The sequence below is a fragment of the Terrapene carolina genome, unplaced genomic scaffold (assembly GCF_002925995.2).
Source record: "Terrapene carolina triunguis isolate 2854851 unplaced genomic scaffold, T_m_triunguis-2.0 Scaffold69, whole genome shotgun sequence".
Lineage (NCBI taxonomy): Eukaryota > Metazoa > Chordata > Testudines > Emydidae > Terrapene > Terrapene triunguis.
The window spans coordinates 56,321,966-56,345,082 of NW_020664420.1; the positions used below are offsets into that span (position 1 = coordinate 56,321,966).

At 39.3% G+C, this 23,117-nt stretch overlaps 1 protein-coding gene across 1 annotated transcript in view; it reads right to left on the reverse strand.

The window, feature by feature from the left end:
* The window catches only part of LOC112104336 (solute carrier organic anion transporter family member 4C1-like), a 109,504-nt gene that overhangs the window by 6,925 nt on the left and 79,462 nt on the right, over window positions 1–23,117 (reverse strand). Inside the window, exons 8-11 of the mRNA XM_024196612.2 lie at window positions 21,974–22,169; window positions 11,084–11,237; window positions 5,783–5,970; window positions 1,058–1,122 (exon numbers count right to left, since the gene is read on the reverse strand). Of these exons, the coding sequence (XP_024052380.1) occupies window positions 1,058–1,122; window positions 5,783–5,970; window positions 11,084–11,237; window positions 21,974–22,169 (603 nt within the window). The remainder of the gene's footprint in view (window positions 1–1,057; window positions 1,123–5,782; window positions 5,971–11,083; window positions 11,238–21,973; window positions 22,170–23,117) is intronic.

The following is a 23,117-nucleotide window of genomic DNA, read 5'->3' on the forward strand; positions in this document are numbered from 1 at the left end:
GGGGGGGGAGCCAAAATTGTTTTTGCTTGGGGCAGCAAAAATCCTAGAGCCGACCCTGGGTAGGGCTCCCCTCATCTTATCTCTCCTACCTCCAGTGTGGATGAGGTAAATGGGTTGGGACATTAGCTTCCTGCCAGGGTCCCCATGCAAGCCTGGAGTGTAGGGGAGTAATGCACTCATACCCACCCTCAGCATTGTAGAACTTGAGGCCATTAGTTAACTTTCATACTGGAATGGCCTTGCTAGTACTTGGAGAGGTTCTTTGCTGTGTAATAGTTTTTAAAAGTTGCAGCCTCCACATTTAACCATACTCTGGCATGTGTGTCTCACTGTTTCTGCATCCGCATCAATTACCCCCAAAAATAATTTAATAAAGAAAATAGAAATTCAGCAAAAACTATTTAAAAGGGGTTTGGAAATGAATGACTAAATTATGCAGATTATCAGTCTGCCAGACTTCTAAAATGTACATTCGTACCCATTAGAAGTAAGGACACAAAACACTGCAGCAGGTTTCATATATTCATTACCATTTTATATGTAACGTCTAAAGTGCTGTCATTTTCATCAGTGTTAAATTATATAATAAAAATGTGGCTAAAGGAACTCAATATCATCAAGTGAAGTGTTACAGAACCACAGAATTTTTGATTGGTGGAGTCTTAAAAGCCCTGAAATTTTTCAAAGAATGGAGTTGCATTTTTTTGGGAGGAGGGGGGTTGCTTTTGTTAAGAGGATGCAAGTTTAAATATTATTCTTCTGCAGTTGGGATTTGTTTCCTTTGGCATACCTGTTTAGCCTCTTTGCACAACTATTTATAGAGAAGACAGCATTAATGCTAAAAACAAGTAAAGTACAACATTTGAATTCCTATAATGAATTCTAAGCTTTTTCGAGATTGAGTTTGGCCTAATCTTTCAGACAGAGAGACTGCAGCAAATTCATTCATACACATTTTCTTTAAAATTAATCGGTCTGGGTATTTGAAAAGGAAGTCTTCCAATTAGACATTTTATGCTGGGACAGGTATTTAAGCAAAAGATAATAAACGTCATACCTACTAATCGTAGAAACACTGACTGCACTCCCAGAGCAAATGAACGCTGTTTATCTGGCACACACCTGCAAACAAAATTGCAGTTTAAGGGCTTTATCAAATGTAAATTTAACTTAAACTGATGTTTTTCATCTTGTTTTTTTGGTAAGTTACACTTGGACTTTTGAAAAATGACATTATCTGTTAATACTTTGGTCTGTATATGGAGTCTAAGCAACCTAAAAACTTTAAATGGAATTTACTTGACAGAAGAGACAAAAATCAACTTCCATAATATATCATTATGCATTATATACTATACTAGTTTTCTACAATAAAGCACAGACCGCTTTGGCAGGAGAAATCATCATAGTCTTTTTCCCAATGTGTTTACACAAGATAATCAAAGTAAGGGATTCAGTTCAAGATCACGCACATTACTTATGTCTTGGTTAATCATTATGAAGTGGAGATGTGGTAGGGGACTATGCTTAAATACATAGTATAGGGGTTTTTTTTTAATGCTTTGGACCAAATGTATAATCAGTAGATATTGCACTTCTTTGTAGATTTTGTCTTGCATCAGCATATTGCATTACATAAGGTAACACAACAAGCAGCAGCAAGCATAATAAATAAACCATTTTGGCTGAACCTTACTGCTAACAGTCCAGCATCCCAGTAAAATCTATGCCACTGATAATTGAAAGGGATAGGCTTTGAGCAATCTCAAGTAATTTTTGAGAAGTATGATGACACAAACACAAAATATTGCTTTCCCATTATTCTCCCCAATCCAAACACAGCTGCCCTTTCTCTGCCTCCAGACTAACACAATCAAATTGTCAATGCAACTCCCATGTGGACTCACGCTGGAGCACCAAGAACAGAAGGTCAGTGCAATGAAGCATGATAATACAGTACAGTGCAGTGTGTTAAACCACTATCTCAGATTTACAATAGTACTTTTTCTGGTATATAAAGTTATTCTATAAATTGATGTGCTTTTCAAGTAACTTGTGAGCTTTAAATAGTAAAAATGTTAATGCACTGTTTCTAAATTTGGCCATGAGGCTTTACAAGTTGTATAATAGGGATGCAATTATCATGCTCTGAATGTTATGACTTTTATTAACATCCATATTGTAGCTCTGCATGGGTGAACAGCTGCTTTAACAAGGTATTAATGAAGTCTCATTTCAATGGGAAGGTAAGCCCCACAAATTTATAGGTCTACATATTAATTTGGAATCTAGTGAGTCTCCAGCAGAGTGTGTTCAGGATCAAAGACCATCTGAGTTTCAGAGACTGGCAAGACAACCAAGTTGTGGTTAACACGCACCTACCTTTCTTAGAATTTTATACTGCCACTCATCATCATAGAAACAGAGCAGCTTCCACATAAAAATCAATAGCAACAGCAAAGTCCTCAGAAGATTTCTAGGAGTCTTTAGCACCTCTCCCTTTATGGGGTCAGGAGTCTGCTTGCAGTAGGGGAGGAAGAATGTGTGTATGGCAGGGATTTGGGAACAAGAGGGATGTTCAAATTGTGAGTGTCACTTATGGTGGAAGGCTCTCTCAAAAGAGGAGGGGCCCAGTTTAGTTCAAAATCATACGCTCCATCATCTTGTAGCTGGTGCTCATGAGGGAAATTGGCCTATAACTAGAAGAGTCATCTGCAGATTTTCCAGGCTTTAGGAGTGCTTCTATCCACAAGCAGCAAATTTCACCAGTCTCCAGGATGTTGGTGAAATGCTGCATCAGCCAATTCCATGCCACTGAACTCAGGAACCTGTGGTAGATGCCATCTTTTCCCTCTGCTTTTCCCAGTTTCATGGCTGAAATGACTGGATCAATCTCCTTACTTGTGAATAGTCCAGACCATTGGGACAATGAAGCACATGTGAACAACACCTGCTAGAGTTGAGGCCTTGTCTGCGATACTGTTTATCCACTGGCTGTTTTGATGTCCATAAAAGTTTAGCAGCAATGGCATTGACTTTCAACTGCGACTTAGTGACATTCATGGGATTTGCAGCCCCCAGGTGTCTCAACAGATTCCAGGCATGTCTGCTTGAGCTACAGTTTCTGTCTTGCTACATCCAGTAATACCAGGAGAGATTTTCCAGTTTCTGGATCGCTACACTTGTCATATTTGCAGAAGAGATCTTGGATCTCTGCAGTCCAGCAAGGATTATATGAAAGTGTTTCTCAACCTTTTTGATATCAGGGACCAGCTTGCTGCCTTCCTAAACTATATCAGGGTGATCTAGGGGACCAGCACTGATCCATGGACCAGTTGCTGAGAAACATTGGTGTACGATGACCTGTGTCCATGGGAGTTATTCTTCTTTGCAGGTGTGATTAGGTGCATAGTAAAATGGTCAAAAGTCTTCAGCATTGGGGGAATGTATCATCTTTAGAGATGAACATCAGGTCAGGGCAGTATCCTCTGCCCCATCTTGCAGAATGGAAAGTGACATACTATTTCACATCAAAAAGGTGGAGCATATCATTTGCCGATGCCCAGTGTGTCAGTTCTTCGCCTGCAATGTTTGCTGCATAGTCCTGTGCAGTTGGCAGAGCTGATGTATATATGTCAAAGACAGTAAGCTTACCAATGTACATAGAGATTCTAGTTGTTTCTTTGTACTCTGTAGGAGGTAGGACCAAATATTCATTGATCTCCTGCTTTATGTAGATTGCCAACCCATATTTTGGGTGGTAATTTCTGGCTATAAGTTTATAGCTGTTGATGTTATAGCAATGGGCTTTTTTCTTCACTTGCAACATGGGTCTCCTGGAGGGTGAGGATGTTGGTGTTGCTCATCTTCAGCACTTTCTCCAGGAAGCCGCACATGGACCGTAAAAGGCCTTCAACATTCAATGGGCAGATCTCTCCCCCAAGTTCAATCTGCCTAGTACATTGGCCCTGAAGCGGTAGGTGTATTTTGTTGGTCTTTTGACTGGGAGGTTGACAATCAATGTTTGGTCACCAATTTGATGACATTAGTCATGGTTTCTCACTTAAAAGGGTGGACAGCATGAATATCATCATCTTTCACTCCATCTTATCAATGAAGTATTTTGGCAGCTCTTCGAAGTGGTTGATGCTTGGGTCTGGTGTCTGAGTTATGCAATCTGGGTTGATTAGCTGATTCAATATGAGAAATAGTTCTGCTGGCTCCAATTCTGCCCTGCTGATTGAAGAGGAGAAGGCTCATTTTGCCTCCTTTATGTCAGTGGTGAAGTTCGGTACAGTTTGTGTGCTAGCAGAGGGCTTCAGAGTGTCTTTTGTACCACTGGTACTCTAACTTTCCACCTATGTACTTCACTGGCAGTAGTTCACCTGTGAAGCAGAGTATTCTTCTTGGTCAGTGTGGGAAGGAGGAGGAGAGGCCAAAGCATTGATGGTAAAGGACAACAGGTGATCGTACTGTTGTACCAACTCATCAGCACCTTGGCTTTGTATTTGGGTTACTTGTTCTAAGGAGATTTGAAAACTTAGGGAGTTCAGGAGTCTTTGGGGGCAAATCAGTTTTGATTGCTCTTTATCCTGATGGGAAGAAAGGAAGGCAGGCAGGCTTTGATCTCTGCCTGGAAGAGGTCATGATCAGCTCAGGAGAGTGGTATGTTGGTGATATCTCCAATATGCAGTTCTAGCTGGAAGACAGGATTCAACATACATACCACATATGGCGACATATATAGGTCAGAGACTACCTGAAATAATCTGATGGGTTCTGTATAGGTCATGAGATTAAGGTACTACCATATCATTGAGATTGTCCATGTGAAGGTGGAGATAATTGAAGACAAGTAATCTGGGGATTCCAATACCATCCTGGGCCACGTATCTGAGAGTTCATCCAGGAAGTTGTTGAGGTTTTCACCTGGAGGTCTGTAAACCAATATAATTCCTGAATTCCTTTTGTCCTTTTGCCTCACAGATCACATGAATGCACTTTTTGTTTCTAGGTATGGAATGTCTTCAGTATCAGAGGCTGGAAGGTAACCAGATTGTTACTCCACTTTCTCTTATCTGGTGCATTCTGGATACTGTCTTGGCTTGTAACATACACATGAGAAGATTAGCTGTGTTAAGATAGGGTTGGGGGTAGCACTGAACCATGTCTCAGTGATGCAGGCAAGGCCAGGCGCTTCATCAAAAATGAGATTATGGATGGTGTAAGGATAAACAGACTTTAGCTTTCCTCTCTCTTATTGATAGCGTGTGATCTGCCCCTTTAAAAAGGAATCTTGTGCTACAAGTAGTGCCACCAAGTGGAAAGGAAACTATTTCTATTTTTATAAGGGAAAAAGTGTGGTGAAACAGTACAGAATCTACAGATGACAGTAATCTCTTCATCTAATGTTCAACGGGCTTAGCCTGCTTAAAACTGGGTATACACTACACGGTGATTATTAGAGTCTAGGGAGTAGCAGACAGGGGTGCAAAGCACTCCTTACACATTTTGATTATAGAGCTGATCCTGTATAAAAAGAATAAAAACTATTTAAAATCTTTATTTTGCAAGTTGTCAGAATAGTTACATTCCTTGCCACTGAGAGCAACAATGTAGGTAAGGTAATACCTTTTATTGGATCAACTTCTTTGGTGGAAGGTACAACCTTTTGAGCTACACAGAGCTCTTCTTCAGGTCTGGGGAAGGAAGTATTCCATGCTAAGTTTATACTCTGCTATGGAGCCAGGAATATGTTCTTGAAAGTATAAAAACCAAATACCTGAGAATGGCCACAGTTGTTGGAGTAACAGCCATAAAAGTGAAAACAACAGCAAAAAAGAAAAAGCCCAGGAATAGAGGCAAGAACGTGCATTGTGTTCGGCATTTCCCAGCCAGAGCCTCAAAAGGGACCTCTTCTGAGTCAGGTAATCTTTTTGGCATCCCAATACAGGAACAGTTTTGGTAAGTCTACAAGTAATGCACACAGCAAACAGTGTTATTTCAAAATATGTAAAATTGTAAATTATAGTAATTGATAGAGATCAAGTAGTGATCAGACATTCACACATTAACACATACTTACTTATTTCAAGGACAGTGCATGACTTAGTGAACCCTTAATTTATTTTGTGATATTTTCAGCCACACTATCCTGGTTATTCTACCTAATTTTGACAATAACTATACTCACTTACATGCCTCCAACTGTAAAGACTAACTCTCTCCTCCACTTATTACTTTGCTTTCCTCCTGGGCTGGCAAGCTACCAAAAGAGGTCTCCTATTACCCAAACAATAGTTACTCCTGAACGCTGTTTGGGATATTTTGTATTTAGACATTAAACCTTTTTTGCCAGACTAATTATTAGATTAGTTTAATTTAAATTAATTTAAATTTTAAAATTTCCCCTTTATTATTAATTAGGCATTACTTCATTTTGCACTAAACATAACCTCAGGGAGAGAATAAGTAAACTGAGAACATGAAAAGTTTAATATTCTGCTGGTGTCCCCTCAATTCGTCAGTGGATAGTTTCAAGCACTTTACAGAAAAAAGTAAAGCTGAGAATAAACAACCCAAAACAGGACAGTCCTGTACTCTCACAAATATACCCTCTTGTTACAAGTTAGCAATATGAAGTTATTTAAAATTCTGAAACTATGAATGCTTTTTTGTCTGGACACCTTTCATGTACTAGTCCTAATTTCTAAATAACCCTTTTTCATCATAGGCTAATAAAATTAACAGTTGCCTTAACAAACCCTTATTCCTAAATTACAATTATCTGTCTATAACCTGGAAGGTTTACCACATACACACACTTTATCCAGCAAGATTCTCAAAGAGCCACTTGTTCTGTCAGCACTGGCTGATTTAGTATTAATATTTTCAATAAAATTCCTGGTCAAACCTCTCCTCTTCCACTAATATAATTCCCAAAGGTAGATCAGAGAAGATGGATGGCCTTTTATAGTTAAGGCACTGCAGTGGGACTCAGGATATCTGGGTTCACTTCCCAGCTCTGCCAAAAACTTCCCCCCATTTGTATTTTCTATTTGGACTGTAAATCAAAAACTGTCTCTTATCATCTGTTTATATAGTGGCTAGGGCAATGGGGCACTAATCACAGCTGGCACCACCAGGCTGTATTTTAAAGATAATGATATCATCACATATGGCACTTGAAGGATAGCATTATTGTAGTGGCTGTCTCTTCTCCAGTGTTGTGCCTGTTCAGCTTTTGTCCTGTTTCAACTTAATCTAAATATCTTGTCTTTGTTCAAGTACAATACTCACTGGATTACTTTCATATTTCTCAGTCTCAACTTCCATATTCTCCATTCATTAGCAACACAAAGGGTTAGAAACTGTAGAATGCTCTTTCTAATATAGCTTCCTATTCTTCAGAAGGATGTTGGTACATTTCAGTGAGGTCAATCATGTATTATACCTTATTTATATTGCACTATTATTGGGCATAGTGCATGACTTAAATGAAGGAAGGCAAAGCCTCTGAAAAACTTGCAATCTAAATACACAAAGTGTGTGTGTGTTGGGGGTTGCGGGGGGATAGTGAGGAAAAGGTAAGATACAGAAGCAAAGGTACAGGGCATGTGTGTTTGGCACACACTATTTTAAGGCATTTCCCCTTCTTCCCTTTTCTATTTTGTGGGGAGAGGAGGGTGGGGTGAGTGGTGTTTGTTTTAAATATGTTTATATTGCAAATACAAGCTAAATTGAAGGATCTGAGGGAAGCAGGGGAATTTAGTGATGCCCTTGGCACAGAAATGGGTGGAGCTACTAGGAGATACAGTTATGGCTTCCTGGCTCACAAGCTGCATTTGCTCCAGCATAAGTTACAGCAGCCTAGAGATGGAAGAAGTAGTTGACAGAATGTGAAAATTATAATAAAACACACTGTGGTAACTGCAAAGTATCAGAGGGGTAGCCGTGTTAGTCTGGATCTGTAAAAAGCAACAGAGGGTCCTGTGGCACCTTTAAGACTAAAGGTCTGATGAAGTGGGCATTCACCCACGAAAGCTGATGCTCCAATACATCTGTTAGTCTTAAAGGTGTCACAGGACCCTCTGTTGCTTGTGGTAACTGCATAATTCTAAAACACAGGAAACATATAATCTACAAAGAATTGTACACTCTTCTTTTGGAACAAAATGGAGAACAGATATAGAAAAGAAAAGAGAATTTGTACTTTATGAAGATGAGATTAGATCCAGCCTGGTCATCACTATGGTCTTCCAGCCTCAAGGCTTGTCACTTACTCTGGCCCAAAGAGCAGTTTGAATTAACCTTTCCAGCCAAACATGTCCAACAAGTGCTTCATCTGTCATATAAACTTTAATCGAAACATAACGCTCTTTTCCCTCATGACAGTTCTTGTCTACTTGCTTTATACAAGAGTAAAAAATAATAACTTGAAGGCATACCTCCAGTAAAAACACTCTCACAGCTTTCCAATATTAGAGAGAATGAGTATATCACTACTACAATATCAAATAAAAAGTTGGAAGGCTGCCCTATTACAAAAGTTATCACTACATTAGCCAACCTTTCCACTACCACTAGAGCAGCTTTATCATTGCTAGCCCTACTGTAAGTAGGGTACTGGTGATCAGGGCTAGATGACTGGCAGTATCACAATAGCATCCTTTGCCTATGCTAGCACACACCATTGTTATCTCCAGTGGAGTAGCACCATTTGCAGGAAGAGGTACAAGATTTCAACCTTCCTTCCTACACCCCTGCAAAAAACAAAACAATAAAAACAGATAAAGACAATGTGTCCCGGCACTGCCTAACTAAGAAGAATTAGATATATCCCACACCTCTACTTTAGTGATGCTATGACAAACTGTTTTGTTCATGTCTGACAGCACTCCAACTCAGGCATAATACCCTGAAAAGAGAATCAAATAACCTTGAACTGGTATCAAAGAGGTAATATGATTAACTTTCATGTGGGCTCAATTAACTCATTCACTTTGAAGTCAGTTAACTATCCACATCAACCGTCCTGCTTTGGTAAGCACATTCTAATGTTTAATGAAGTAATGGGAGAATGAGATGTAATTAACAGTAAACTATCAGAGGCTTTTAGAATCAAGTGAACACATGGAGTGGTTTTTAGTTGTATTTTAGTTTAATAGAGCCTCCAGATTTTTTTCAAAGCCTTTCTAAAAAAAAAAAAAAAAAAAAAAAAGAAAAGAGAGAGAGATTAATATTCCTTCAACAAGGAATAGCCACAACCTCACACAGATCCCTGTGTATAATGAGGTTATATGGCTGTGCAAATTCCTGTCTAATTTACCTTTTTACTCAGATTCTACATGGTCTCTCTGTGGTAGGTAAAGCCATGAAAGAGGCCATTTTCTTGCCATCTTCTAGCTTACCTTGACTGGCTGCTATTCTGCCTGCACTTTTCAGAATTTTCCACAGCAGGGGAATCTAAGAGTTTACTGTGCCTGAGGACATGGCAAGATGATGATACTTCTCAATTCAGGACAGCATGGACAAGAATGACCTGCTTCAGATTTAGGGGCAGGAGGGCCTGAAGCACTGGTCTGGGGAGATCAGGAGGAAGCAACTGCCAACCAGAGTTTATAAACCAAACATGAGCAGGTCTCCATATGTATTGGTCTTAAGAGTTCCACACAGCAGCTTCCTTCCTTCTCTTGTGGTTCAGTTCTTATACTTGTACATGGCTAACTGTAGCTGCCATCTCCTGCAGGCATCCTTTTGGTACAGAAGGAACTGAAGCACTGTATTCTCCCTGTTCCCCCAAGCTGCACCCACCTACAGAACTAAGTCCTGCATGAATTTAGTGAAAGAAATTCAGCAGAGCAGGACTTAACTCTCAGAACCAGAACTGCTTTGGAGCAAGAGCAGCATGCGCTAGCACAACTCCCTATCCCCTAGAATTCACCTTTTCTGGCTGTAACCATAGCATTATCCTTGACTCCGAATTCTCCTCTACTTGCATGTCTGTAAACCTGCTCACTAGCACTTCTGCAACACTGCCTATTAAAGGAAACAACTTTAACGCCACCTCTGCTGAAATCCCAAGTTCCTTCCTCTCATCTCACCTTGATATTTGAAAGGCTATTCTCTAGGAAGTCCCAAAATAATTACTCTTAAGACTCCAGCACAAGCAAAATGTTTTTGCCCCAACCTTCCCAGACTGCTCTGGCACCCTTGCACAGAAAGGCAGCAGCTTTTGGAATTATTTTGATCCTAACAAACCTGCATGAACTGATAATGCATCTGGGGCCTTATTGTATAATAATGGATACGGATCCATTTATCAATTTAACACTGACTGGAGGCACATGATTTTTTTACCCAAGCATCTGAGTCCTATCATCATCTGAGCCCCAAATAAAGGAGTTTAGATAATTTCAGATAAATTAATCCATCCAATTCAAAGTTCACAATTTTATTTTATTGGACTATATTACAGGGATGAAGTTTGTTAAAACAGCAGTAATTTATATTAAGGTATATGGGTCAATATCAAGTAATCCTGTGCTGGAATTCATCTCTCAGTGATGGCATTTAGAGCCTGATTCAGAGACCAACAAAAAAAAAAAAAATTCTGACATAATGTCAGCAAAGAAAATTCAAAATAATTTCTAGATACATAAGTAAATCCCAAAATCCAAGTGTTCATTTAAAGCCACTGGCTGTTTTGGACACTAAAAATTACCAATAGTAGCATCTTCTGTTTAGTCCATTTATCGTTTTACAGAATGAGTACAATGCTGGAATTGTCACAGAGAACTACATTTGCAACAAAACACTGCAGACATGTAACAACTATGAGACACTAGACCCCTCATTCACTTATAGGTTCAGAGAGGAGTTTTTGTTTGGGTTTTCTTTTCTTTTTCTTATTTTAGTTAACAATTATGTATTATAAAGCTAATGTTGATTCACTCTTTTGTTGTAATGGAAACAATTCTCTTACTTTTAATAATAATTGAAAATGGCATACAAATTTTGGTAAGAAACAAGATACAGGATAAACTGTGCATTTTTTTCCTGTTAAAGACAGCATAAAAAATACCTTTTTCCTTTTTTGAACAGTAAAAGATGTACATCCTGCAAAACAGGGAGAAAAATACTGGACTTCATCTCTGCCACAAACTGGGTAATAAAAGGAGCGTAAGCAGTTGCAGTTAGCATTACATGGTGCAGTCAAGTTCTGTAACTTGCCTGTTCTGTAAGGTAAAGATTAAACAGGCAATGAGTAAACAATATATTTCATTAACTCAGTTTAAGAATAATTTACAATAGAGAATAGAGAGACATGAGCCAGTAATAGAACGCTCATATGCTCACTAATCTACAGTTCTACACAAAACATACATTACTACCATAATAAAGTTCAAACTAATTACAAACGTAAAGATCACACTTCTCTTTGAAAATTTTATACTTATTGTAATACCTAAAATTACTATACTGAAATATTAAGGGAAAAATTCTAGTTTGTATACTCAGTGCATCTGACAGCACTTTGTCTAGTGATTTTTATTATATACTCTGTATATTCAGCTTCCCTAGCTGTTTTTGTGGATCATTAAAACAGCTACAGACAAGAGAAAAAACACATTTTAAAGATAATGTGGAAAATGATATTGTAAAATATAAGCCATTTTTACTGCTTTTATTGATCAAGTATCATGTTGATTTTATTCCTTTAACTCAGTCTGACTCATGATCCATCTCTCAGATATCTGCTGTTTTATTAGTCCCTTAGCCAGATGACATCTGGATTGTTCAAACACCAAGAAGGCTACATGTGCTTAACTGCATAGTGGCAAGACAACACCTAAGCTCTGTCCCAGAGCTGCACAGTTGCTCTGGGAATTGGTAACACAGATAAAGGAATTCTTTAACTCCTGTGTACTACAGCTGCATATTCTAGGTTTAGTCCTCTCACTTCCAGAGTGGCAAAGTTACTATAGATCTATAGCTGAAGTACCCTTCATGCATAGCCTTATAACATTAAACTGTTAAAGTTATATGAGAAGTAAATTAGAAAGATTTTCCCCCAATGCACAAGGATGGGACAGGATGACAATGATTTTGAATTTCCTGATGGTAATAGCGCATTAAACAACTTTGCATTATAAGCTGTTTCACAGCTAGTTCTACTGAAACTAGGGAATGCTGCAATATCAGTAGTTTAAAAATCAAGCTATATTGTGAAGTGAGTGGTACTATGTTAGTGTCCAAACTATCACTTAAACACCCTCCAATTTCAATTGGGAGAAATTTGGGTCAGTTTATAAACTTCTATTTTTATTATATGCTCCTAGAAGTAGGATCTTTAAAGATATAAATTAATATCTTTAAAAGGGAAATTCACTTCTCCTGCCAGTGACAGTTCAGTTAGCTATAAAACAAAGTTATTATGCACAGCATTCAAACTGCATGTGGAATGCTACATCAAAGTTATATGTCTAGAAGCATTCAGTCATTTTACTGAATGGTAACATGTCTTTGTTCTTTATAGTTATACAAAAAGAATTTTCTGCAGAACATCTTCAATTTTTCAAAAATATACTGAAAACTGAGTTAGCAATGCTCCTATCAAAGAGAAAATCCAGGCACATAGGGAAAAGACTATTGTGTTTATTTGGTGCAAATGGACTCTAATGCAACTGAAGCAAGAGGGGGAAGCTTTTACTCCACCACTTTTCCAGGGAAACTTGACTGGTGGAACCAGCTGATTGACCCTAACAATCCTCATAGGAATGTGTAGTTTTTGCAAAACAGAGACTGGCATTCAGCGTGCCATCAGAACAGCAGTGATTTCACCACATTCATTCTTTTCAAGAGCTCAAGGAAGTGAAGGGGATGTTGGTGGGGCAGGTTTTTCTCCTGAGATATTATCATAATAGAGTTGAGAATGCAAAATGCATTAGTTCCATCCATGGTCTCAAGTGAACCATTTTGACATTTCAACTGTACAAAATCACCACTACTACTAATTAAGTTTTCTTGGTGAGAATCAGAGCACAAAATGATATCAGCACCATGTCAAGGATTGTTTCTCTGTGTCTTAACTCAAAATTTTTACAATGAATTATTTTCAGCATTAATAGGTGTAGAAAGATTGGTATTACACTGATACAAAGGAAAAGGACATAAAAGTATCTTTATCTTCTACAAAGAGGTAGTGTTCGTTATGATGGCTGCCTTCAAAATTTCCAAACAAAACAATAAACACCCACCTACTTCCCAACTTCATGGGACTATATTTAATTTCAACTCAAGCATCAGTCAAAACACTCTTGTAAAGAGATTCGCAGAGGAATGAGTCATCAGTTCAGTACGTAGGGATTTAGCCACACCACATTCAAATTGGGTGTCAGTCATGTGATTAAATTCCCACAAGCTCATAGAATCTCTACTAGTTACCATGTCTACAGATTTAGCCGTGTATTGTTCTAAAGTTTCCCGAAGAACCTATGAAGAAGTGCTATTAAATCCCCTTTTCTTTCCCAATCATTTTATATGTCATTTGTCAGACCAAGCCCTCTGACAGGTAACATGATTGACAACATAAAAATGAACTGTTGCCAATAGATGCCAGAAAAGAGTGCAGCTGAAATGGTGCTGATAAGTTTAGCTATGAGGGTTGAGACAGACAAGAAGTCTTCGACATCATTGCAACAACTATGCAGGATTCAATTATGGTTGCTGAAATGATGCTGAAGAGAGCATGGCTTTTTATAGACCTGCTGCTAATCATCATCGGCAATGGTTCAGCTGCAACTGTTGTCCACAGCAGTTCACTATTTTAGTACAAAGATACTGTAGAGTTATGGATACAAAAGATTTTGCAGTATAGTTCTGTTTTATGCATTCAGAATTTTCAAAAAAATTCTCTTTTCCTTTTGGGCTAGAGTTTTCCATGTATAATCTATTCCCATAGTTAAGTGTGAACTTTCCAAATCCAGGTTTCTTATGTTACATGTTCAAAATTTTAAAACTTCTGTACTAATTTTCCTTGAAGTTGGCTTCACTTTAGATCTTAGCAAGACTAGCAAAATGCCTTGTTTGAAGAAAAAGTTTAAAGTTGGCTCACTGAAGTGGTTTTCTTTACTTTAAATCTATGTGAATATAAAAAGATTTAAAAATGAATATTCAAAAGAACTATTAACTTCAAATCTACTGTAAATTGATGCAGGATTAAGATTCTATAATTAGGAATCGAAAAGTCAGAAGATATGAGTTAGAGTTTTTAGAACAGCCTTGCAGTGGACAGGACACTAGTCTGGGGCTGGGGAGAGCTAGCTTCAATCCCTTGCTCCTTCACAGACTTCCTGTGTGTTCTTGGGCAAGTCTCTCTCTGCCTCAGTTTCCCATCTGTAAAATGGGGATAGTAGTACTTCCCTACCTAACAGGGTGTTGAGGATTAAAGATTGTGGAGTACTCAGATACTATGGTGATATGTGCAACGAAACAGGTTGTGTGAAATTTAAGGTTGTTTAACCTTAAAACCCTAAAAGACACTTCATGACTTTTAAGCCAGTGATTTTCAATGTAGTAAGATGGAGTTGGATGTCCAACTCTTTTGAATTTCATTAGCAATTGGGCAACTAACTCCCTTCAGCTCCTTTGAAAATCCTAGCCCACGGCCTTAAGTGTGTAACCTTAAATTTGCATTATTGTGTTTTTGCATTTAACCATGTAAGACACACGAAAATGTTTTGCTCTTATTCTCACATTTTTCTTTAGTAGTTTGTGGGCAGTCTCCATTTCATGATGTGTGTGTCTTATTTCATGTTTTAATAGATTAAAAAAACATAAGAATATTTCACTAGACTACTGTATCCTGAAAGTATCTGATTTATTCAATTATGAATCTAGTTACTGTTTCTATTATAAGTTGTATAAGCCTACAGGTGAAACTCTTTTGTGTCATTTTCCTATTATATGTGTGAGCGAAAGAGTTTTGACTTTAATTCATGAATATTAATACGACAGATTCATAGATTCCAAGGCCAGAAGGGACCATTGTGATCATCAGGTCTGACTTTATGTATGCCACAGGCCAAAGAACTGCCCCAAAATAATTCACATAAAGCGAACTCCCTCTGATAATTCACATAAAGCGAATGAGGCATATTTGTCCTAGGTTAATGTATCTCAGTTTCTCTGTTTCCAACTTATGCTACAATTTTTGATGTTCTTCATTGTTCACTTTTTGCAGTTACATGACATTGTTCCTGGGTATTCCTCAGCACATCAGAAGTGGCTAAATCTGATATCTAGGATCCCAGCTCTCCCAGACCATTTAGGACACAAACACCTCTTTCATGCACATTGTAGGGAGCACATGGGTTCACTTGCATGTACTTGGTTTAGAGCCACTTAGGGCCACCAAAGAGTTCAATTTATGGCAGAAAGAGCAAAAGGCAGAAAAGATAGAACAGCACTTTCTTAATTATTAATCAAAATAAAGGTCCTATTTTTGTCACCATATTGTTCTGACAACATATTAAGCCCTTTTCTAAAATTAAAGATGGGAAATGGGAACGAAATATTGAGAAGTCATTTACCCAGTTGCATTGCATATCACTCATGTTTATGCTTATCTTTAAATGGAAGCTAGAATCCCTAGGTACTAGAGCATGGAATTTATTTTCCACAACACCATCTGGCTCTTTGGCAGACCCTCAAACAATTGGAGTTGCCTCTAGCTCTGTCACTCCATGATAGAATAACTGGCTGCTGATGAGTTTGTCTGAGTTTCAGGATAGCTGATATTTTCTTTTTTTTATTCTGCTTGATTCATGGCAATGTGTGTCCTTTTATCTGTTTATGAAACAGGAGTAACTTAAATCTCTTCAGAGACTCTGTGTGACAGAAATGAGTGTTTTTACTACCACTTGAGCTTTCTGTGAAAGCCTGCACATTTAAAAGGTCCCTTTGCTGGTACCGTCTTTAATCAAATAGGATTTTTTTGGCTAATCATCAATACAATATGCGGATTGCCACAAACATTTGTACAAGCTGTTTCTTCCTACATCGGGTCCTCAACTACTCTCTTAAAACATGTATCAATTCCAAATATTTTAAGAACTAGCAAAAAAAATTGTAAAGAGTATTTATGTTCAAAGCAGCATTTCAAACTGAAAATATGTTTATCATATTTAAACTGTAGCATCGAACATTGAATATCTGAATGTTGACAAGTGCAAAATAATGCACTGGGCAGCACAGTATGGGGAGAAGGTGACCAGCCCTCTGTGGAGAAAGAAGTGGTTCAGGACTATTTAGAAAAACTGGACAAGAACAAGTCCATGGGGCCAGATGCACTGCATCCAAGGGTGCTAAAGGAGTTGGCGGATGTGATTGCAGAGCCATTGGCCATTATCTTTGAAAACTCATGGCGATCGGGCGAGGTCCTGGATGACTGGAAAAAGGCTAATGTAGTCCCTATCTTTAAAAAAGGGAAGAAGGAGGATCTGAGGAACTATAGACCAGTCAGCCTCACCTCAGTCCCTGGAAAAATCATGGAGCAGGTCCTCAAGGAATCAATTTTGAAGCACTTCGAGGACAGGAAAGTGATCAGGAACAGTCAGCATGGATTCATCACCAAGGGCAAGTCATGCCTGACTAACCTAATTGCCTTCTATGATGAGATAACTGGCTCTGTGGATGAAGGGAAAGCAGTGGACGTGTTATTCCGTGACTTTAGCAAAGCTTTTGATATGGTCTCCCACGGTATTCTTGCCAGCAAGTTAAAGTATGGGCTGGATAAATGGACTATAAGATGGATAGAAAGCTGGCTAGATCATCGGGCTCAACAGGTAGTGATCAATGGCTCCATGTCTAGTTGGCAGCCGATATCAAGTGGAGTGCCCCAAGGGTCAGTCCTGGGGCCAGTTTTGTTCAATATCGTCATTAATGATCTGGAGGATGGCATGGATTGCACCCTCAGCAAGTTTTCAGATGACACTAAACTGGGAGGAGTGGTAGATACGCTGGAGGGTAGGGATAGGATACAGAGGGACCTAGACAAATTAGAGGATTGGGCCAAAAGAAATCTGATGAGGTTCAACAAGGACAGTTGTCGAGTCCTGCATTTAGGAAGGAAGAATCCCATTCACTGCTACAGACTAGGGACCAAGTGGCTAGGCAGCAGTTCTGCAGAGAAGGACCTAGGGGTTATGGTGGACGAGAAGCTGGATATGAGTCAACAGTGTGCCCTTGTTGCCAAGAAGGGTAACAGCATTTTGGGCTGTATAAATAGGCGCATTGCCAGCAGATTGAGGGATGTGATCATTCCCCTCTACTCGACATTGGTGAGGCCTCATCTGGAGTACTGTGTCCAGTTTTAGGCCTCACACTACAAGAAGGATGTGGAAAAATTGGAAAGAGTCCAGCGGAGGGCAACAAAAATGATTAGGGGGCTGGAGCACATGATTTATGAGGAGAGGCTGAGGAAACTGAGATTATTTAGTCTGCAGAAGAGAATAATGAGGGGGGATTTGATAGCTGCTTTTAACTACCTGAAAGGGGGTTCCAAAGAGGATGGATCTAGACTATTCTCAGTGGCACCAGATGATAGAACAAGGAGTAATGGTCTGAAGTTGGAGTAGGGGAGGTTTAGGTTGGATGGTAGGAAAAACTTTTTCACTAGGAGGGTGGTGAAGCACTGGAATGGGTTACCTAGGGAGGCAGTGGAATCTCCTTCCTTAGAGGTTTTTAAGGTCAGGCTTGACAAAGCCCTGGCTGGGATGATTTAGTTGGGGATTAGGTCCTGCTTTGAGCAGGGGGTTGGACTAGATGACCTCCTGAGGTCCCTTCCAATCCTGATATTCTATGATTCTATGAATGCACACTGGAAAACATAATCCCAACTATACATACAAAATGATGGGTTATAAATTAGCTGTTACTCAAGAAAGAAATCTTGGAGTCATCATGGATAGTTCTCTAAAATCATCTGCTCAATGTGCAGTGGCAGTCAAAAAAGCTAATGGAATGTTAGGAATGATTAGGAAAGGGATAGATAATAAAATAGTAAATATCATAATGACACTATATAAATCCATGATACAGCCACATCTGGAGTACTGTGTGAAGTTCTGGTCATCCTATCCCAAAAAAGATATATTAGAATTGGGAAAAGTACAGAGATGGCCAACAGAAATGATGAGGGGTATGGAACAGCTTCCATCTGAGGAGAGATTTAAAAGACTGGCACTGTTCAGTTTAGAAAAGAGATGATGATGGGGGGGGAGATATGATAGAGGTCTATACATTCATGAATGGTGTGGTAAAAGTGAATAAGGAAGTGTTATTTACTCCTTCACATAAGAACCGGGGGTCACCCAATGAAATTAATAGGCAACAATTTTAAAACAAAGTATTTATTTGCACAATATACACTCAACATGTAAAACTCATTGCTAGGGAATGTTGTGAAGGCCAAAATTATAACTGGGTTCACAAAATAAAATGGATAAGTTCATGGAGGACAGATCAATCAATGGCTATTAGCCAAGATGGTTAAGGACATAACTGGTGCTCTGAATGTCCCTAAATCTCAATGCCAGAAGATGGGACTGGATGAAAAGAGATGGATCACTCAATAATTGCCCTGTTCTGTTCATTCCATCTGAAGCATTTGGCACCAGCCACTGTTAGAAGACAGGATACTGGGCTAGATGGACCATTGGTCTGACGCAATATGGCCATTCTCATGTTCTCATCTCCTATTTGTGCCTTTGAAAATCTCTCATTAAATGGGTAGCTTTTTGATCCAATAACTGCATTTTTAAAAGGGCCTTCTGAATAGAAAATTAAAATAACAACAATGCTAAAAGTATTCTTCTGAAGCATCATATGTTATACTTTTATAAAGACCAACAGTGTTAGAATATAAAGTTAGAAGGCTATTGAAACACCGAGTAATTTTCAAGTACAACAATGTAAACTGTAACTTTTGCCTCCCTTATCCTATGTTAGAATTTATTAAACTTGTTCACATTCAAATGCATCAATGACAAGATGGATAATGTAGATATCATCAACGATGATCATTTTGAGGTGCTTTGCTTAGCACCGAAGTAGTCCAGCACACTAGGACACACCACTTGCTTTCTCTTCGCTTCATGCAGCCACCTGCACATAATAATGTGTGTATGTGTATACATACGTGTGTATATATATAGAGTGACAAGATGGTCGATATAGTATGGTGGGTCCTGCACTTTTCTTGGTGGGGGGGGGCTAAAATACCACCCCTTACCCCTGCTCTTGGGGCACCGAGGGCCCCACTAGTGGCCCAGGAAGGTGGTAAAGGAGGGAAGCGGGGGAGGGGTCTGGGTTTGCTCCTCACTCTGAGTCCCAGCCCCTCTCAACCCTTGCAGGTTCTTACCCTCTTCCCCCTTGGGTGGGGTACCTTCAGTCCTTAAACGCTGGGGCAGGGTCTCCCTTACTCCGGTTTTCTGTTCCTCCAGGTCTCACAGCACACCTCCAAGCTCCAGTCCTCTCTCCTTCCCCCTGACTGCCTGAAGCAGGGGGTTTTATTAGGTTTCTAACAGGGCCTTAATTGATTACAGGTGCTCCAATTAACCTGTAGCAACCCTCCCTAGTCTACAGGGAACCACGCCTTAATTAACCTAGGGTTTATATACTTCCCTTCTACCACTTCCCACTGCTCCCTGGCCCTCCTGTATCACAATACACACACACACACACACACACACACACACACACACACACACACACACTGGAATGAAACAAAATTTCTTATACATTAAAGGCAAACTGATTATCCTTGTAGAAGGGTAGCGAGACTGGGTGTCAAATGGAAATGCTGAAGTTGCTCAAGAAGTCAAAATCCATTAACAGAAAGAGACCAGAATCCTTACAGATACAAGCATAGAATCAGACTAATTGAAAGTTTCAAATACAGCTAGTGTAGTCCAGTAGATAGGACACTTGAGTGGGACTCTACTTAGACAAGTCACTCCACCTCTGTTCCACTCCCCCACCCCAACCCCACACATACAGAGTCAGTCTGGTCTGCTCAGTATGAAAGTTCTTTGGGTCAGGAGCTATCACTTCCTATTGTGTTTGTAGTATAATGGGGCCCCATCCCAGCTGCAGTATCTAAGCACTACTGTAATAATAAAGAACAAAAATTCTCTACCTATTTGCGAACACACTCCCCAAGCACAATTAAAAAGTGTACTAAAATACTGCTATCACTATCTACCCGTGTAGATTTACTTACCCACTGGAATTTAAAACAATTCCTATAAGTACACTCTCTGGAACCCGTTGTTCTGAAAATAAGGTTAAAATATAACTATGTATTTTTTAGTGTTTAACACTGTTCTGACTGATCCTTTTTCCTCCATATTTTTTTTCAGAAGAAGCCACATTAAGACTAGAATTCTATCCCATGCAGGTGAGATTTTTGCCTAATTTGGATAGGAAAAAGGTAGCTCTCATTTGATTTGAATACAATTTAGCATTCTAGTACCTGGATTTTTTATTGACCATACTACAGGACAGTATCCATTAGAGGATATACAAGAATAAAAGAAGGGAAGAATAAGTCAAGAGGAGCATCTGACCCAAGAGACCATGTTACACTGATGCACCCGTCCCAAACTAAAGAAAAACAGTTGAGAAAATTAGAAGCAAAATGTTAAGCTGCACAGGAGATATGGACACTTCAGAAAAATGAAAGAATTCCTAAATCAGGGCCAGGAAGGCTTAATCAAGCTCTGTCTCCAGAAAGCAGTCCAGACAACTAAGGGAGATACACAGAGGGAGTGACACCGTCTACACAGCTCTTATGAGCAACACTACCTGCCAGGGTTAACAGAGTTGGGCTAGCAGGGCTTGTACTAGCACTCTAAAAATAGCTGTGAAGACAGCACTTTTAAGTTGCAGTTCAGGCTGATGCTCAGGCTCTGAAGCTAAGGAAGGGGGGGATGGACTTTGGAGCCCAAGCTCCAGCCCAAGCCACAAGTTCAAAGTGCTGTCTACACACACATTTTTAGAGCACTAACGTGAGCCATGTTACCCCAAGTCTGTCGACCCAGGTTAGAAGGCTTGCTCCTGTGGGCTGTGTAGATATACCCCAAGTGAGCAAAACCACCCTCGTCTAGATTTCAGCAGCTAGGGTTGTCCTGCTGGTCATGTTCTTTATCCAGGAAGGCCAGAGCCCTGGCCCTTTGCATGACTTGGCATAAATGACTGACACAATGGTACCTGGTCTCAAATGAGGCCTACCTCACTCCACCCAAAAAAAGATCAATTTACCAGTTAAATTGCTGGGCTCAAAATACCTTTCAGCTAAGAAGCAGGTGTGCATGGAAAGGTAAAACTACAGGGCTAAGTCTCTCTCTACTGTGAGAGCTGAAGCCTACCAGTCTTTAAGAAAGAATGGTACACAACAGAACTGGAGGGCCACTGGTTGTAGACCATTCACTGTCAAAGTAGCAAAGTTAGGATTTCAACCTCTGTGCCATCCTTCAATGTACTTCAGTGAAAGAGCAGGGGATGGGAATCTCTCTCAAGAAAGAAACCTGCATAAATTAACCAACCTCTGACAGAAATAGAAGAGGGTTGAGGGAAAACATTCTCCAAAGAAACACAGACATCTAACCTAAGCAACCACAACAGTTGCCCACATCTGCAAGAGACAGAGAAATAATACCTGAGCAGAGTCAGCCTGCCAGACCCTTTTACTGGACATATAACATCACAAGAACTTTGAATTTTTCCTGTTTTCATCTACTGCTAGCAGGACTCAACTATGGAGAGAATTCTCAACTTTCTCAAAGTATGTTTTCATACATTAAAAAAAAATTAAACAAGACTATTTGAAAAGTGTATTTATGCAATGTAAAACAGTTTACTCATTTTAAACATTGTTACCAAGCCCAAGAGTACATTAAAATATATTTACCCATTATATGTTTCAGAGACACCTGCGAATGGTTCATTCCCACATTTAGAAAACATAAACACTGTGTTCAATAGTAGAGCCACTGAGCAAGTGCCTAACATGAACTTGATTATGTTTTTGCAATCCAGTTTGTACTTGGAAACCAAGATGCCACTTATGATTTGGCCTAGTGCTGCTCCTGGAATTAATACAATCCCTAGAGGAAAATGAGACACCAGCAATTACACAAAAATGCAAGACATAATTAAGCAATTTAGGATAATTTCATATTTGAAAAATCAAAATTTATCAGGATGTATCCTGAGTTTTTGTCATTTTCAAACTATATTACTGGAATTTCAAAAGACATGATTAAACTTTTATAACAGTTCTCACAAAAATAACGTAAATGATTCTCTTTAGATTTATATGCATGCATCTGTGGCCTCTCATTATTTAGCTGTTGTTTCAAACTTCTTATTGCCAAAGGAACGGCCCAATCTTAGATATTGTGGTAGATGCATCAGATTAATATAGCACTCTCTCACACTCTCAAAGTCTGCACCTTTTTAGTGCACGCTTCAGTCAGCTGGAACCTTCCTCCATGCAGTTTACTGCTATTTTAAGCACAAGATTTTCCATAATGAGTTCCAAGGATGTGCAGATATTGGGCTTTTTGGTCCTCTAAACCCCTTGTCAAACAATTTCCCTACTCCATTTTCTGAGGAATTTCTGGGGTTAAAAAAAAACAAGAAGAAATAAAAGGATGAGACCTGCCAGAAAGGCAAGGAAGCAGTAGAAGTAAGTACCTTCAGCAGTGATAGCTAAATGGGATAAGTGGAATCACAGCAACAACTGAGGTAACAACTCCAGCAGGGAACTCCTTCACTATGGTCAAAGAAGCAACAGATTGAAAGGTTCCAAGGGCAGTAATTGTGGTGTGGGGTAGCTCACTGATAACCAAAAGGGTCCAATTCCCCTCTGCTCAGCCCATGATGCCAGCCACCATCACACACTTGTTAAATTTTCAAACAAGCACCTTTGTGCTTTCTCCCATTCTGCCCCTCATGTTTTATACGAGCTTCCCATCAACATCTGCAAAACTCTCTTATTAACCTCCTTAAAACTCTGCTTTTCCGTAATGCCCACAAAATCTTAACAATTA